General features: G+C 43.0%; 1 protein-coding gene across 1 annotated transcript in view; it reads right to left on the bottom strand.

Moving 5' to 3' along the window:
- Positions 1 to 18,981, bottom strand: part of UMPS (uridine monophosphate synthetase) — an 81,064-nt gene that overhangs the window by 49,422 nt on the left and 12,661 nt on the right. Inside the window, exons 3-5 of the mRNA XM_078682056.1 lie at positions 15,820 to 16,488; positions 11,339 to 11,514; positions 7,222 to 7,336 (exon numbers count right to left, since the gene is read on the bottom strand). Of these exons, the coding sequence (XP_078538182.1) occupies positions 7,222 to 7,336; positions 11,339 to 11,514; positions 15,820 to 16,488 (960 nt within the window). The remainder of the gene's footprint in view (positions 1 to 7,221; positions 7,337 to 11,338; positions 11,515 to 15,819; positions 16,489 to 18,981) is intronic.

The following is an 18,981-nucleotide window of genomic DNA, read 5'->3' as shown; positions in this document are numbered from 1 at the left end:
ACAACGGAAAACGGACGACTAGAGCCTGCCCCGTCTGCACAGGGATCTGAGGTGATTGTAGGGATTGCGCTGCCGACCGGCGGAGATGTCTGACTCCTGAGCCCTGAGGCGGACGGGAAAACACACAGGAAAACACACTGCATCACATCGTTTGCCCAGGGGAATTACAGGAGAACTATACAATAACGCCTATTGAGTCAGAAGAGTCTACAGCTCAGCTGCTCTGGCCGTGCACGCACATCAACCTGCCAGAAGGCGTTGCAGTAGCGGTGTTCTTTCTTTCTGACTAGACCGATAAATGCTTCATTTTGCACCACTTTGCTGGCAACATCTAAGTACTGGATGAGCAGAATCTACAAGAAGGTATTTATCTATCCTTATCGCCTGTACACATTTCCTTTTTTCCTTTGTTCAAAATGGCTGGGGACATAAAACTGTAGCAATAAATCCCCTCCTGTATCTACGAGGCCCACGAGGCTCCCCGGCCTGACTCCTCCACACAAGACCATCAAAATAGAGATAAGACTCCCTCCCAGCAAGATAGGAACTGGGCTTGCTCAAACAGAAACTAGAATCTGAATCTGCCCTTCCCTGTTCCTAAAGCAACAGCAACTAACAGAGGACTATCGTATCTATCTCCCATATTTTGGCGGCCATTTTAGAGTGGTCTCGCCCTCTCTCTTTGGCGGCCATCATGGACTAGTCTTTCTCAATATTTGACCATACCCTAAGAACTGGCCTCTTTAGACTAATCTCAACTACCGAGTGTCTGCCGTTTATTGCAGTATTGTACTTCTACGTGTACTTAATGCACTGACCGCTACCTCATATATTTCTGGCTGCTCACTAGTGTCATTTTTGACTCATGCTGCTTTTGTTTGCACATGTATTCTGTATATGTATTTTGGCCCTGTATATGAATATTCTACTTCTATGTGTATACTGTACATTATTATAAACTGCACCCATCTCACTTTTTATTCTTGTATTGCACTGATCGCTACCTCCCATATTTCTGTACATTTTTTGTAAGCTGCACCCATCTCACCTTTTATTCCTGGATTGCACCTCATATTTCTTTTTGTAAGATGCACCCATTTCACTTTTTATTCCTGAAGTACACCAACTGCTACTTCTTATATTTTGGTTATGCTGGTTGATCACTAATGCCACTTTTGCTCTTTGTAATTTACTGTTTGCATCTGTTTCTTTGCACATATGTATCACGATAGTTCATTCCCCCATACCCCCCTAAACCGCCATCCCAACATGGATCCCATCGGCAAGCACACATATAAAATCAACTACCCATCCACACTCACCAAAAAAGCCGCTAAACGCTTTAAACACAACTTCCTAAGGTCCCACCCTGAAACCCCCTTTGCCGACACCTACTTCTCACCGGTCAATGGATCCCTGAACACGGATATCATCTTCCACACCACACGCAGAGCTCAATGGAGAAAAGCGTTCCTCACCTTACTCACCGTCTCCACCACCAGGAAATCTGCTCACAGCCTAACTCTCTCCATCACACCATCCCAACTCTTCCAGGCAGAGCTACCATCACTATCTACAATAACGGGATTGTCCTATCTCAATCCACAGACAGGAACCTGGACCTACTAAACAACTTATTCCCCACTTTCAAAGAGCACCTCTCCAATTCACGGACCAACACTCATATCTCCTCCAGTCCTACCACCCTTGACCTCACAGCTCCCACCACCCACAACCCTTCTAACTTATTTCTGCACCAGGTAGCTACTACACACTCCTCAATCAGAGACACCTACCACCTCTGACCTCTCAGCTCCCACCCACAACCCCTCTATCCCAGTTCAGCACCAGGCAGCTGCCACACACGCCTCAAACACAGACACAGATCGCTCCCCTTCATACACCACTCACACTCCCACCCCTCCTACCAACCCTCGGACCTCCACACATACCATTAACACTCCTCTCACACCTACAGCTGTCATTAACACTCCTCTAACCCCTGACTGCACAGCTCCCACCAACAACACATCTAACATAGTTCAGCACCAGAACGACATGCACAACGACAAATCCTACCCCTTATCCCCCCATTCTCAGTCCTCATTACCCTTTAACTATGCAGAACACACCTCCTCTCTTAATTTAACTCCCCCTCCCCACAACAGGACCATCTCCATTCCCATTTCCCCCCCACTCTCAGCCCCCATTACCCTTCCTGCACCCCCACCACTACTATCAGACACCCATCCTCCACCTTGATCTCCCCGCCTTCCATCAATGCCCTCACTCATACCACCAACCTCCTCCCTACCTCATCCGCACCCCTCCCGCCCAAAACCCCTCTCCTCCCCAACACCATCCCGTACACTATCACAACGCAGCCCTGCACGAACACCTGCCCACTCCCCCACCTGCACGCGAATTCCATGGCCAGTCATTCACCTCTGACTGCCACCCCCACCTCCACCAACTACCCCACGTTAGACAACATCATGGCCACCCTCATTCAGATCAAAGAAGACATGCACATCATCAAAGAACTACTCTCCACACAACCCATACTCCCTTCACCCACCTCCCCTCCCAACTTGTCCCCTACCCCACCGGTTTACTCCCTCACTCAACACGCCCCACACCGGGCGTCAATCCCTGCTCATAATAACAGCAACCGCCCTCGTCACCCTCGACGCCCCTACAACCCCTCACCCAACTACTCCTCCCCTCCCAACTTGTCCCCCACCCTTCCGATTGACTCGCTCACTCAACTCTCCCCACACTGGACCTCAATCCCAGCTCGCAATCGCAACAACCGCCCTCGTCGCACCTACAACCCTACTTCGGACCTCGACACACACTCCCTTCTGCGCTCCTACGACCCAGCCCCCCAAAATCACACATCCACCTCACACCTCACAATTCCCACGATACACCCAAATGCCCTTAGACCCCCCACACTAAACAGCAGATTCTCTATCCGCCAATAACCTTAGAAAAGTCCCTCTTTTTCTAGAACCCTCTACCACCCTCAACACACCCCGTCTCAAATGCACTCTCCTCAACTGCAGATCGGCCTCGAAACATTCCTCCGCCATTGCTGATCTCCTTTTATCGATGGACCTTGACCTAATCATCCTGACTGAAACCTGGCTAACTGAATCTTCGTCACCTATAATGGACATTCTGGTTCCTCCCAACTACCACATCATCAGACTTGGCAGATCAGGAAAAATAGGTGGTGGAATCGCATGCATCTACAGGCACAACCTCTCTGTTCTGAAAGCCAATTCCACCTCCCTACCATCCCCAACATCCTGTGAATACATCTACCTCGACATTATTAGTGAGGGCAAACCGATATGCTCTCTTCACAGCATTTATCACCCACCCAGGGACAACCTCACCTTTTCCCAAAACTCAGCCAATTCCGGACGGCAGCTCACCCAAACATACCTTGGCGACTTCAACCTCCACTGGAACGATCGCAATGACGCGGTGGTAAATAGTCTCAAAAATTTCCTTGATGCCCTTGACCTCACCCAAATATGCAACAGCCCGACCCACGAGAAAGGCTCTATCATCGACCTGATCATCTCTAAAGAGGACTCTATCCAACTCGAGTCCATCCCACCCTGTGACTGGTCAGATCATCATATTGTCACATTCTTCATAAATGAAAAAGTTAAATTTAACCCGGCTCAATCCTCCAAGCCCAAAGTCTGGAAAAGCGACATGAAAAAACTCAACCCAGGCTCTTTGCCTTCTAACAGATGCAATCTCCTACTCCCACCAACCGGCGCTACGGACGTTCAAACCCTGACAGACCACTATCTCAACGCTATGACCTCAATAATTAATGAGGCTGCAACTATGCAGCTAAAAAGAGTCTCTACTAAAATCTCCAATCCATGGTACGACGGAAGTCTCAATGAGGATAGACGAGACATGCGAATGGCAGAGCGCACCTGGAGATCAGCCCCCTCTGCACTGCACCTAAAAACTCTGAAGAAAAAGAGAAACGCCTATTTCAGGAAAATAAAACGCTCAAAATCAGATTTCTTCAGCCTCCAGCTCGACCAAGCAAAAAACCGTCCGAGAAAACAGTTTGAGCTAACAAGATCACAATCCAAGGAACAACCCCAACCACTCGGCACTGAAGCACCCTCCTGTGAAGACTTCTCCGCTTTCTTTATCCAAAAGACTGACAACATAAAGAGCGATTCCTCATTGACGCAAGCCTCTATTCCAAACCCCACTGCATTGCACCCACTGAACCAAAAAACAGTGCTACATGGTCAACCTTTGGCACATATTCGGAAGAAGAAATTGGCAAACTGCTCAGCACCCTGAAACCATCCAATCACCTCACGGACCCCCTTCCTGCTACCGCTGTAAAAGACTTTACCCCTTTGCTTCTCCCACTCTGGACTAAAATTATCAACAGTTCTCTCCAACAAGGAAGCATACCTGACTCCCTCAAAGTTGGACAAGTCACACCTTTACTAAAGAAACCTACAGCCGACCCCTCTGATCTCAACAACTACCGTCCCATTACCAATATTCCCACTCTCGCCAAACTGCTGGAAAAATGCGCACAACTACAATTAACTAAACACATTGAACAATTTGATGTCCTCAACCCTCATCAGTCAGGCTTCCGAGCTGGTCACAGTACAGAAACCGCTATGACTCACATAATTGACGACGCACTTCAAATGCTAGACCAAAACGACACCTGCCTCCTCATCCTTCTTGATCTCTTTTCAGCATTCGACACCGTTAAACATGAGAATTTACAAGAACTACTAAACACAAGAATGGGTCTATCTGGAACTATTCTCAAGTGGTTCACTTCCTTTCTTCATAACAGGTCGCTGAAAATCAAGAGCAACAACCAGATGTCCTCGCCAATACCGGTTACGCTAGGCGTCCCCCAAGGATCCTCTCTTTCCCCAACTCTGTTCAACCTAGTTATGGAACCTCTCACCACCTTGCTACAAGCATCCAATGTACACTTTCACATGTACGCCGATGACACCCAACTTTATCTCAGATTACAATCCCCCAAAGACATTTTGCTCCTGAACTCAACGATCAGAGGCACCCAATCCTGGATCGCCGACAATCATCTCAAACTCAATGCCCTGAAAACAGAGTTCCTTCTGATCTCACCTCCAGCGAAGATCTCCACCACTCAAATCTGGCTTAAACACCTAACCGCACTCAATGTCCTACCCACCATCGTGGACTCAGCAAAATCTTTAGGCATAACACTCGACACCAATCTCAACATGCAGCAACATAACAGCAAAGCAACGAAGGGAGCGAACTTCCAAATCAATACTCTGAGGAAACTTAAACCCTTCCTCCCAGCCAAAGACTTCCATACCGCAGTACAAGCACTAGTCATCCCTCAAATAGAATACAGAAGCATCGCCCTCTGCGGGCTCCCCCTAACTACTACCGCACCCTTAAGAGCTTCTCTGAACGCTGCAGCGAGACTCATCACTGGGTCAAAAAAGCACTCCCATATTTCCCCTGACTTGAAATCCCTGAACTGGCTGCCCTTTGAAGCCAGAATACATCTGAAAATCGCCTGCATGACACACAAGGCAGTACACCTGAACTCACCCGGCTACCTCGCTCAGAAGCTGACAATCTCTGGCGGTGCTAGAAACACTAGAGGCACAAACAATCTTCTGCTGAAACCTCGAAGATTCCGGAAGGAAAAAACCTATAAGCGCTCCTTCTCAGGAATGGCGCCTAGGATCTGGAACTCACTCCCTCCCAAAACCAGGCTTATCTCTTCCACTACACTCTAAGAAAGAAGTAAAAGCTATCTTCATGGCTAAATACACTTGAACTATTATCTCAAACTCTTTAAAGACTCTGCACCGATCTGTACTTCATGTTTGACCCCTTTTGCTTATTTGTATTATTTGTATTACTGAATCACATGATTGGCTTTGCATTCACCTATTTGTACTGTTAGCTCTATTGACTTATGTTTGACTATGATCTTTCATGTACCCCTTCTATGTAAAGCGCTCTGATATCTGCAAAGATCTTGTCCGCGCTATATAAAACTTTCAAAATAAATAAAATAAATAGTAGTTGGTAGGGTTTCAGGGGGCACCTCTAAGGTGCCCTCCGGGTGCATGTATTGATAAATCCATCACTGAAATCAGTGTGGGTTTATTAATACGAGATGTTTTATACCAAACCTCTTTGGGTTCAGTGAAGCCATCATGTAGCTGGAGAACTTGGGATTACCAGTGTCCAGCACGTCCTTAAATTGGCTTTCCAGTTCACAAGTAATATCTAAAAATCAGCTTAGAATTTATAGGGGTGTATCTGCTCATGCAGATATGTCCACACATGTACTAAAGTGCACCCTGCTTTAGGGCTATAAAACCTGCTGTAGTGGTGACTTTCCTATACTGCATGCAGTGTCAGCAAGCACGGCACATAGGAGGTGTGCCATGTCGGGTCTTCACTTTTCTGTGCACCATGTCACACAGCCTGCAATGGCAGTTTGCATAAGGGTGCCGAGGGGTTCCTGGGGGTGGCACAATACACGCTACAGCCCTCAGGGACCCTCTTCAGTATCCATGCCCTGGGTACCTGAGGTACCATTTAATAGGGTTTTACAGGGGCGCTAACCGTATTGCCAACTGGGGAAACAATTCTACAATTTTAGGGAAAGATCTGGCAATGGGGACCTGGATAGTAGGAACCCAGTGCACTTCTGTCAAAGTTGAATCAAATATCAGGCAAAAGGTGGTGGTGACCATAAACAGGGGCACTTTCCTACACCATCCATACACTATTTATATCCCCATCTGTAAACCTGCATCACTCCTCCAGGAGTAGCCTGGACAGTACACCCTCACCTATGCAAGTCGAGAGAAAGTCTAAAGAGGAGGTTCTTGATATTTCAATGATCTAGAAGTAGTATCGTGGTCCTGAGGTTGCATGAAAAGGTAAGTAGTTGTCACAAGGACTACTTAGTTGCCCCACAGTTCCTTGGACCACAGTAGAAGTGGCATGACACAACATCAATTTCCAGGTAACCAATTTCTCTTAAAAGTGGGGCATGCACATTGGTATACGACTCAGATATAGGTTTGCTAATTTTGAAACCTCAGGACAGCAGGTTCAACTATCAAGAAAACTGTTGTAATATACAATCAAATCACTGTAGAGTTCTGCAGAACCTACCACCAACATCCATCTGGACACCAGGTGTAAAGTGTAGAAATTCTGATTTGCTGCTCACTCTTGAACTAGAAATAAATCCAAAGACAAAATCGCACTGTTCCTCAGCAAGTTGTACCTGTAAAATGCAAAACAAACATATCGTCAATATCAAACATAGGAAAGTACAAGGCAGTGTGAAATCAGTTTCCTCTCACCTGCTATCATTTAAGTGTTGCAAACAATGATTTCTTTGGATTCATTCAAAATATTTCATTAAGGAGCAAAACTCAGGGCTTGGCCATAAAACTACTAATAATCGAATAAAAAGAATAAACTTGGTTCTCACTTTGGTCTGCGCCCGAGAGATGGCCCTCTTATCTTGTGGAACCACACGCAGGCCAGAGTGAGCCCAAGAGATGCAACACAGCTTGAAAGGGCAATCAACAGCAGGTCTCTCGAGAATGCAAGTTTCCAAAGTAAAGGTTCACAATGATCAAGAAGTGCGACATCCATATATAGGGTGCTACATGCTACTATTATGTCCTAAGGAAGACCTCAGCACAATTGTTTTTAGGGGTCGTAATTTCTAAGCTATTCAAATGTTTTATGATGATCATAATTGCATCAATACTTTGGATCACATGTTGAAGCCAGACACAAAGGGTGTCATCTTCATCCAAAACAGTCAATTTTTGTACATATTTCACCTCACTTGCACTTTGGCAATTCACTTGGGGCACATGATTTATAATATGACTTATCAAGTCACTGAGTTATGCAATCAATTGATCATGGTTACTGAAAATTCTTTTGATGAACTATGGATGCTGTACCAGTGTGCAAATTGGCGCTCAGAATGGTTTGTTTTGTGGATCAGCAATGATAACTTCACTTCATAATGAAATATTTGGAATGACTCTGGAGGGACCCATTGTTTTCCACTACTTAATACCCAGAATACCGGTTTGCCTTGTTGTTTCCCCCTTATACTATCGTCTTAGTGCCAGCACTCCACCGGGTGGGAACCTGCGGAGAAATGCTCATTACTGCTTAATTACAAATCTTAAAATTTGCCTCAAGTAACGCAATGCAAATTTTACGACTTAAACCTCTTTATGCTGACAATTGTATGTTATATTGTAGCACTATATTGCGTAATCACAACACCACCTCCAGTATATCGTCGCGGGTGAGTGAACCCTTTTGCACCTGGCACATTGAATTGAGCATCTTCAAAAATACTGGCACTTCTAGGAAGCCCCAACTGTGGGTGTGCAGAGTGTGAATGGAACTCAAACTTTGCAGGGTCAACTAGCATCTTCTGTGCCCCACCCAAAAGGACTCCAAAACAAGACTAGAGGTGATGGGGAATAGGTTCCACTAATCGTGCACCAACTTCTGGGTTATACAGTTGGTGAACTCCCCAAAGGGCTTATTGCTGAAGCCTCTACATTTTTTTTTATAAGGTGATATGACCGGTGCACTGGCAAATCATTCCCTTACCTGCATGCAGCTTCAATTGGTAGAAGTACTTCACGACAAAAAATAGTAGCACAAAAAAGCACAACTTTTCTACTTAAGTGTGTAGCTCAACAGGGTTATTGAACCAGATGTCATGGAGGGTGGAGTCTCTTAACGCTAGACCAAGGGCGCTGAAGCCGAATTGCCACAGGTAAATTTTGGAGTTATTAAAATACTGGGGTTCAGGCTAGCACACTGAATTCACGACAATCATGTGTGTAGATTACAGCAGACATATCACATACGGACTTTATATCTTATGTCCAGAATTAGTTTTGCAAAATGCTGAATGTTCCAGAAGATGCAGAGATGCTATTCCAAACCCACAAGATCATTTCGAAATACTAAAGAAACAGGTCTCTGATGTACTGACAACAATCCAATATTTCTCCGTCAAAGGAAGTATTTGATAGAGCAATGATGAATGGACATTCTTAAGCACAAGTCTACAGAAAACAGGTTAGTAACCTATTCGAACAAACATCTTGGACTAAAAACAACGTTAATAATGACTTTTCATGCTTTTAAGAAGCCTTTAATGTCAGGTACCAGCTCCTGTGAAAGAGTTAGAGACAGTGTCAGGTTATCAGGCTAAAAGAAAGAGCTAAAGTCCAAACCAACAAGATGGTGTCCCATCATGTCCCCAAGTTATGAGTAGGTAGGGAATTCCCCAGATTTTTTCTTTTTTTACTCTGGACTTGAAACAATTTGGGGGTGAATTGTCCAGCCAAACTAGATCAGCTATAAATTATATTTTCTCTTAGACAATCGATGCAAAGGTCTCTATGGATGGGCACATAAGAACAGTACAAGATTGAGCAGATTGCATGCTTAAAGATGAATTTTCAATATAGAGGACTCGGATAACTAGAAAAACGGCGGGGGAGGGGAGTTGAGAGGGAACATTGTATGGTGTAACACATTGAACTGTACCAAAGAATGATTTTACTGTATACATTTGGCAATGGAATAGAACTAAACCATCGATGTTAAGTTGGACACCCTTCAGAAACTGTCACTTCATCTGTATGTGCTCAGAATGAAGAAAGTAGATAAAAGATTCTTATGAGCTTTTACTGGACTCCTATATGCTTAAAATCAAAGTTTAGGTCCAAAAGAGTTGTTAGCAGGGATGTGGTGAACGAGGCACACTTGAATTCGTTTAAGGCAAATGTGTGGGCTTGGAAAACGGCCATTGTTTTCTGTAAGGCGATTCAAATTCACATTCAAAATAGAACCGGGATGAACTTAAAATGGTGCCCTTAAGTTTATTATTTGTTGACACAGGAGACTATTCAGACTACCTCTTTACTACATCAAGGGGTAGGCTCTTGACCCATAGATTACTTGCGGCAAGGCACACCTGGAAATTGCCTACTTCTCTTGTTTCAATGGGTTTGCTTAAATTATGGTTAATATATTCTATGCTAAAGTTAACTGCAATAATTAGAGTTGAATATTTACATGTCCTTCCAAATCCTCTTCAAGGCAAGACTCCATTGCTGCTCACCTAAATTAATAGGAGTAGATTTTCCTTTGCGTGTTCCCATCTGGAAAGCTGCCGAACAGAGTTATATGGCACCTTCTTGTAGAATGTAGATATTGTTGCTGTATAACTCAGATCTAACATTTATTGTATACAACTACAACGAATTGTCCTACCTGTGTCCCTCCCAAATAAAAAAAACATTTAGAACTACATCGAGCCCACAATGCAAGACTTGGGTGAAAACCCATTTGCTAAACTTTTGAAGAACTGAACAACAAATCACATTTTAGAGCAAGACTTTAAGGGTCTCTAAAAAGCAAAGATTGTATCTAAAATCGTTTTGTCATTCAAAATGAAGGCATCCAGGATAAAATGTATTGCTCAAAGTGTGGGACAACACAACTTGTAAATTGCCTTGTTGATTATTCAAATTTCAAAACGCCTAAGGATATTTCAAGGCTGCTTGTGTAGAGGACCTCTGAGGAAATTGGGCCATTTTTAAAAGTCAGGAAGATTTTTCTTTCAATATCCAACTTCCCACCAGAGGCGATTCTTATCAGAAAGAAAGTGTGGAATAATGCAGGATACGCAAAGTTTATAGGATGCACCAGAAGAAGGGCTAAGGGGAGTTTCGGGGTGAATTATTGTAAAGGGATAAAGGCAAGCATAGAAATGAACCAGGCAAACTGTACGTCAAGAGACATCCGATGAACATTAGAGCAAGTATGTAACTGAAAGCAGCAGAAAATAATATAAATATGGGCAGTACGAATATCAGTGTCTACAAATCTAAACCCCTGAATATATCACCATGAATTCCAATCAGGAATCTTATTTGTTACAACAATACAATACGCAACTACCTCAGCGTTTTCGTCATCAGATCTAGGGCAATGATAAAGTATTTCCTATTTAACCATTCACATCATTTGGTATTTGGTTTTCACAACGAATCACTGTATAATACAATAATTGAAGTGAAGTGCCAGCAAACTGTATAAGACCGATTATTTTGACCATAAAATATCTGTAGTCCAAATATCAAACTGCATGAATAATATGATAATTCGTACTATTTTTGAGATGGACAAAGTGAATGACCTGATAGAGGGGGAATATTCTACATACCGCAGCAGTTGTGTAGTTGCCAGTTGCCAGAGTACCTTGAGAGCTCATTTCGGCAATCAAAAGGCACCCTCTGTGTAAAGGAAGTCCAATTTCTTTTAACCCATTCACAACGCCAGGTCCAGGAACCACATGTGCATTCACTATGTCAGACCAGGATGCAATTTTATATAAGCCACCTGAAATAGAAAATAAGGATGGGCCAATTGAGTTACACATTTTTCTGAAGACAGGACAGGTTGAACCACAGTCCATTCCCATTACTCTCATATCAACTGGGGATATGTTAAACACAAAGGCCACTGCTGCTCTGAGTTCACATCAGTGACAACACCACCACACAATCCAGTTAGGACATGCACCCCAAGATATATGAAGAACGCTTGCTTAATTATAGCAATGCCTTGTTTTAGCGGTTATAGACATAAGATGATAATGAGAGTATGCCACATGACTCAAAACATCTTTTCAATACTAAATAATGGCAAGGACACGTTCCCGTAGATTATACACCAGGCTTCTCCAACGAGTAGCTAGTAGCAATTGGTAGCTCTTCAGCTACCTGGAAGTAGATTTCCTGTTTGCAGCCCTGTGAACTAAATCAGAAGCTTTTGCTTGAGTGAATATATAGTTGGGTTTTTTTACTGAAAAAAAACAAAACATAGGTTTCAGGGACTTTATAGTTAGACATTTCACTCATACAAAACCACAGAAATTCGTCCGTTAGTTGAGCCAACTATAACTTGCGCCCCCGCAATGATGTTACATATTACATCACTCATGACATGGTCAGTGACATCACGGATGACATCTCAAATGACATCACGGATGACATCATCCACATGAAAATCTGATGCACCGCCTCACAGCCTAATGTAGCGTTTAGTACATCCACTCTAAAATACAGACTGCCATTCTCGAAAGCATAGACCCACCAATACCAGTTACTATATACCCACTCACTGATTCATAGCTCTACACACCTCTACACCCTCATCCATACAGTAACTCATAAATGCAGTCACACATCAATACAGCTACTATCATATGTACTCATACACCGAAACACACCACTCACCCATAATTATTCACAAAGCTAGTCAGTAATGCAAATAATCAATCACACTCCCATTTACTCTCCTACACAGTTACACACATCACCTCACTTATTCATACAGATACTAACCTATACTTACTCTTTTCTGCAATCACTGACAAGCACACACTCAATCTTACAGCTACTCTCACAATCATTCACTCACATATCATTTGTATACTCTAACACACATATACTACCTTTCATGTATGTAGTTACTCACACATGTACCACTGAGACATCCATTTACTCACCAACAAAGCTATACACACACTCACCCACCCATATAGCCCCTCCCAGATACACTCTTGGACCCATACACCCAGTGAATCACCCACTCACATCCATATAGGGAGTCACACACACCACACATCCAGACTCTGAGACACCCATTTAAGTACTCAGACAACAAGTCAAAAAGCCATATATAGATACTCATATAGCTAATCACCAACCCAAGCAGCCACTTACACACCAACTGACAGACTGATACAGATTAGTCAGTCACCCATGTATTAGTAAGACACGTTTAATAACTCACTTATACAGTCAGTCATGCACCTATTAAATCATTCATTCAGACATTCAAATACCCATTCATTCTTCAATATACCTTGGCATAAATATGTATAAAACATATTTAAACTCTTTAGAAACACTCAGTCACTGGATGATATAATCAGTGATGACATTTGAGAGGCCATCAGGGATGTCACTGACCATGTCATAAGTGATGTAATATGTGACGTCATCAGCAGTGCATTTCGGGAGCGCGAGTTATCGTTAGCTCAACTAACTATATCGGTCAAATTTCTCTGGTTTTGTACCAGTGAAATGTCCAACTAACTATAACGTCCCTGAAACCTGTGGTTTTTCAGTGAACTTATAAGGTTTTTTAAATGCTAATTTCCAACTACGCGTACTATCAGTGTTATGATCTCTTTACAAATTTTTCGCGCCGGGAAACCCTTTGTGGGTAGCTGTCGCGCGTAATAAATGCAATAATAAACTATAATGTCCCTGAAACCTGTGGTTTTCTCCGTGAATTTCAAAGGTTTTTTAAATGCTAATTTCCAACTAGGTCTACAGAGGTAGGACATGTGCAGGAAGAGAAAGAAAGGCGCAGAAAGAAAGAAGAGAAATGCAGAAAGAGGCAACAGAAGTCCACAAAGATGAAGAAAGGTGCAGAAAGAAGCAAGAGATGTGCACAAACAACCAACAGAGGAACAGAAAGAGGCCTTGTTGCACATTCATCCTGTGCCCCCAAGTTTTTGCTGATGGGTACCGGTGGTAACTGACTAACCAGGCCTAGAGCCAGTGCAATGCTAAAAGATACTTAGAATACAGTAAAAACACCTACATACATTAGGGAACACTGTGTTGGGGTACCCCTGTGATTTGTATGACTTCCTCTGTAAGGCCCTAGTACATTATAGCAGTACAAAAGGGTGTGGAGATGGACAGCGCATCTGAACCAATCAAAGACTCACACCCAGTCAACAGATCTGGGTTTAATCCATCAGTTATTTAGCCCACTCTGCCACCCCAGTTCAGACATGGCCACATGCAAATCAGTCTGACCCTGTCTCTCATGGGAACAGTCCAGCCCGAACTGCCAAGCCATGCCTTCCCTGGACCGGAAACAAGCTTCCGAGGACCTGTTTCTGGCATTTCAACCATCTTCAGCCAGGCTTGCTTGAACCCAGTGGCAAAGTGAGCAAGGGGCTCATGTCTGAGCATACCCTGCCAACTTATGGCGAACAAAGCGGAGAGCCGTTATCAGGTGTTGCTCACTATTGACTGCCATTCCCTTTGCTATTACCCGTGATCAAGAACACCAGTTGTTTGAAGCGCGTTGGGCAGTGTACAGACGGAGGGGGAGACTGCTGCTTTGCCGCACTGTAATCTCCAATTAAAGGCAGTTAAACCTTCCGCAGTGGCATCTTCTTGTGGGGCAACCCTTTTTGTTGTGAGATATATATATATATATATATATATACATACATACATATATACACACACACACAAAAATTGAAAAGCGTGTATTTGAACAGAGAATGTGTGTATTTTCTGAATTCATAAGCTGATGTTTGGAGAAAAATGGTTGAATTTTCAAAACTATATTTAAAGCAGATATTTGAGTGATAAAATTCAAACTGGGTTGGGGAGACTATTACTAATACCTTTAACTTTGTTTTATGGGCACTGCAGTTATAGCTGTTAATTACATAATGAGGGGCATTTTTACACCAATGTTGACAACCGTGACTCATGCAGGGAAGTGTTCACTGCTAGTAACATTGAATATGGTGGCCATTATTGTAATCTTGTCTGATTTGGTTACTACTACACCTGCAATAATATTAATAGCTCTGGAGTATTCTAACTGAACATAATTAGCTCTTATTACATAAAAGGATGGGGACCCTTGTCCTACATCATTAAACTTTGGTGAGCAAAATTAACCAATTGTTACAAAATTAAAGAATTGGACACCTACCTGAAAATGTGCCTGGACAAATTCTAAAGAAACTCTATTTGAAACAGAATAGTATAGAATGTTACAATCTTTCAATCAATAAATATAAGCTCCATGCACATTTAAGGCTGTTCAGGCTGATGGGAGCACCAGGATTCCAAAGTTGCTAAGAGCAGATTCTGCATAGCATGGGGAAAGGTTCGGGAATGCAGAGTTAAATCTGGTTCAAAGAATTAATAAAGGGAAAACTGTAAAATTTTACCAAGTAACTTTGCAAACTGTACGAATATGAAAATGAACAACAATGCCACTATCTGAAGGTCACTGTTTACAAAATATGTACTTATAACTACTGACCTTTCTAAGGTTCAGGGCAATTATGGCTACTAGTAATATGTATATACTATAAGAAGAACATAAAATGAAATGCAGCCACCAAGACTCCTTAGCCTAAATAGTTATTACATCTGCAGTCTGTGCAAGCTCCTTAGCCATCAGACTGAAATAAAAGCTACCGACTTTAGACAGATCAATTAGTTTAGTAAAAGGTACGTTTCCAATAATCTTGTGTCTCCCATATCAAATCGTACAAAGGTAAAGGAAACGGCCAGCAAAACAGTCTCTTTTGCAAAGTCAGCTATAGTTGCGAATCAAGCCAAATTGAATTTAAATAGACAAAATGAGACCAATCATCTGCATAGGAACCAGAATTGCGTTCGAAAGTGGTGGGTTGTGTCTTAAAGTCCATGACCATGCTCCATTGGAGGGAGAGGGGGAGAGAAAAAGTACCTGCTCTCCACATCCATAAACACATACAACAGGCCTTTGAAACACAGGAAATGTGTACAGGGACGCACCACATTTTATAGAATGATCACACTGAGTCAGACATATACACACATCACTTACCCTCATATTGATGTTTCACAGTGTGTCCTATGTCTGCAAATTTGCGGTCTTCAAACAACAGAAACTGGTGTTGATCTGCAAGAGCTCTTAATTCCAACACAGTCTTGTGCGTGAAATCACTAAGGATATCAATGTGTGTCTTCAAGATACAGATGCTAGGTCCTAATGTGGAAGCCAGTTGCAGAAGCTCCTTGGAGCTGGTCACGTCTGCTGACAAGCACAAGTTGCTCTGTTTTTTTTCCATCAACTGGAGGAGCTGCGCTGCTAGCGGGTGTACGTTGGGTAAAAGAGCCCGGTCACTGAACCTCAATTCTTTGGAAACCTTGACTGGGGCAGTTCCATTGGTCATTTTAGAGATGACAACGTTATGGTCCTCAAGAAACTTCTTGACTTTAGCCACCATGTCGGCATCAACTTTACCCTCTTGGTTGAGGGTCTCCAGCACTTTTGTTAGCGTACACACAGGATGCAGATGGATGCCATGGGCCTCCAAGTTGGCCTTTCCACCTTGTTCTCGGTCAATAAGAACAATGGCATCTGTCACCTTCAATCCCACTTGCTGGAGAACTTCTGCAGTTTCCAATATGCTGGCTCCACTTGTGACGACATCTTCAATGATCAAGCAGGTTTCTCCTGCCTTGATACTGCCTTCAACAAGACGCTTTGTACCTTTTAGAAAAGAAAAATTGTATAATCGAAAAATGCCATTACACAAAAAATATGAGCAACAAATGTCCAACCAAATACACTTTAGTGTTCGGAAACAAAACTCCTCTGCTTCTTCTAATTTTGCATTAGTGTTTTTAGGCTTTAACTCTACCAAACAAAACAGTTGAACTCGATGTACCGCTGTGTTGTTCATCAATGTAAATGTGAGCAATAGTTTAAAATTAAACAATCTTTCAAACTGTCAATTTGGGAGCGAATAGTTAAGTGGCAGACCAGAATGGCCACATTTGGCTAGAGCTCCGACAGGGACATGCATCACCTGATCCCTCTTCAGGCGCCATGGGTGCCCACAGGGATGGTGCTGGAGAAGGCTGAGGAAAGGCTTAAAATGTGAGAGCAGCGCTCTGGCAACACAGCTTGGCAGCTAAGCGGCGCTGAAGTCTCCAGGGGGCATGGACTACCAGGAGGTGTGGCACGACAGCTTTGAGTTTTGCTTCTCAGCACAGACGGCAGAGATGTGGCTGGTCTTTAAGATACTTCACCCTACTGATATGGGAAAAGACTGGCACAGCTCAGTGATGACAGTGCAACTCTTTGTGAGTGATTTCAGGGAAGAGGACTGACCGAGCAGCACTCATGAGAACCAGGAGACCTGCACTGCAGGGCGAACAGGGGGCAGGGACGCTCACACAAAGCCCATAGCAGATCATGAAAGCACAAATAAATGTCGGTTAAGCGTTCTTAGGGGCATACCGCCAGGTAAATTAGAGAAAGAACCATTTTTGATGCCAGGAGAAACTGAAATCTAGACTGCATGCAAACACTGGAAGACTCTTTAACCAGTTTGTTGCTTCGAACGTTCTGCGTCAGTGCTGAACGTTCAAAGAAACGGGTGCGGCCGCGTCGGCCAACGGAGGTGCGCAACACTACCAAGGTAGTGCTCGCGATGACCGTTGGCCGACGGCAGTACTCAAGGGGTTAAATGTAACAATGTAATCATGTTTCTCTGAGAGTCGTGGTGAGCTGATAGACTGGGTCTCACCATTTCTTGCTAGGTATACGTGTCCCCAAACACAAAATAACTAGTGAAAGTAGAGCCCTCCCTTGAAACCCTTAGCGCTCAGAGGGCTCTCCTGATTCAAAGGTAATAGGAAGCAATAGTCTGTCAGCTTCTGGACATTTAAATGTCCAGAAGCTGACAGACGGATGCGTGCTGCTACTTTGAAGTAAAACTACCTTCACTGTCGACTTTTGATCATTATGAGAAGACTAACACAAGACTCCAACCGGCTGGTGGATGTCAAACATGTTCACATAAAAAGACTCCAACCAGCTGGTGGAGATCTTCAGAACAAACAAATATTCCTATTTAAAAAGAGGCTTCCTGATTAATAGAACGGAACCCCACCACGTGAATATTTAGTGGAGTACATTATTGGATTTGAACTGCGCCTTATCCTTTGATTTCATTGACTGAAGTTTCTGCTTTAGCTGTCCACCCCTCCCCTTCCATAGTCCTGAGGAGACCCGCTCTGATGCACACCAAATCTACACTTTTGTCCACACAGTTCTCCTTGACCATAAATGGATTTGTGTATGGGCCTTGATTACATGTGCAAAATTAAGACAGGACAAAAATTAAAAAAACTCTTTATTGTTATGTCACTTACATTTATCATGCATATCGTGTACTGTTACTTTCACTATTCATTGTATGTCACTTTATCACCTTAGTCACATGTTCTTTTTGCAATTCTTGTGTATCCTTTACAGCCGTTATTATTATTCAGTACTTTTTTGAAATATAAGAGTAAATTAACTTTATTTGTTAATTTCCCCTTTTGGTGTGTTCCTCTTTTCCAAATAATTTTTTGTGTGTCAAATAAGGAATTGTTAGACACCCTTTCATCTGTAGTAAATACAGTGTGTACAGTAATTACACCACCCAACAGAACGAAAAGTAAACATAGCTCTCATTTCCAGCACCTGGCTTAATTTTTTCTAATCTTGCTTGTTTCCAATTGTTCTATATACTACGAATACCCAGGTTCTGAGGGACACCGGGTCGCCACATTATTTCTAATGCTATGTTTACTTTTCAGACCACCTTACTTGTGCATGAAATCATGGACTCCTGGAAGGAATCCTCGTCCTACAAGTTTTGCTGTCTAAGAATAACCACACTAAAAAACGTTTACAAATCTGATCTGCGAGTGTAACAGAGGTACTTCTTAGGAGACCTCGGCAATTGAACATTTAGGCTCCAGTGCCAATATGTGCTAACAAAAACAGTTACAAAGAACTATTACGTTTCCTGAATGCCCTCCTTAATTCAACTGTTTTTATACTGTTAAACAAATTTGCATGGTCCTTGGCCTGTCTTGTCCATCTCAAGTGTGACTGTTTATAAACACCACTTCTTAATGATCAAGAGGATTGCCCCACTTCTTAATGGATCAAGAGGATTGCCTTGGGGCACTGGTTTTAGTAGCC

This window comes from Lissotriton helveticus, chromosome 3_1 (genome assembly GCF_964261635.1).
Source record: "Lissotriton helveticus chromosome 3_1, aLisHel1.1, whole genome shotgun sequence".
In the NCBI taxonomy this organism is placed as follows: domain Eukaryota; kingdom Metazoa; phylum Chordata; class Amphibia; order Caudata; family Salamandridae; genus Lissotriton; species Lissotriton helveticus.
Note: the sequence above shows the minus strand (reverse complement) of the source record. Positions and strands in the feature narration are given on the sequence as shown.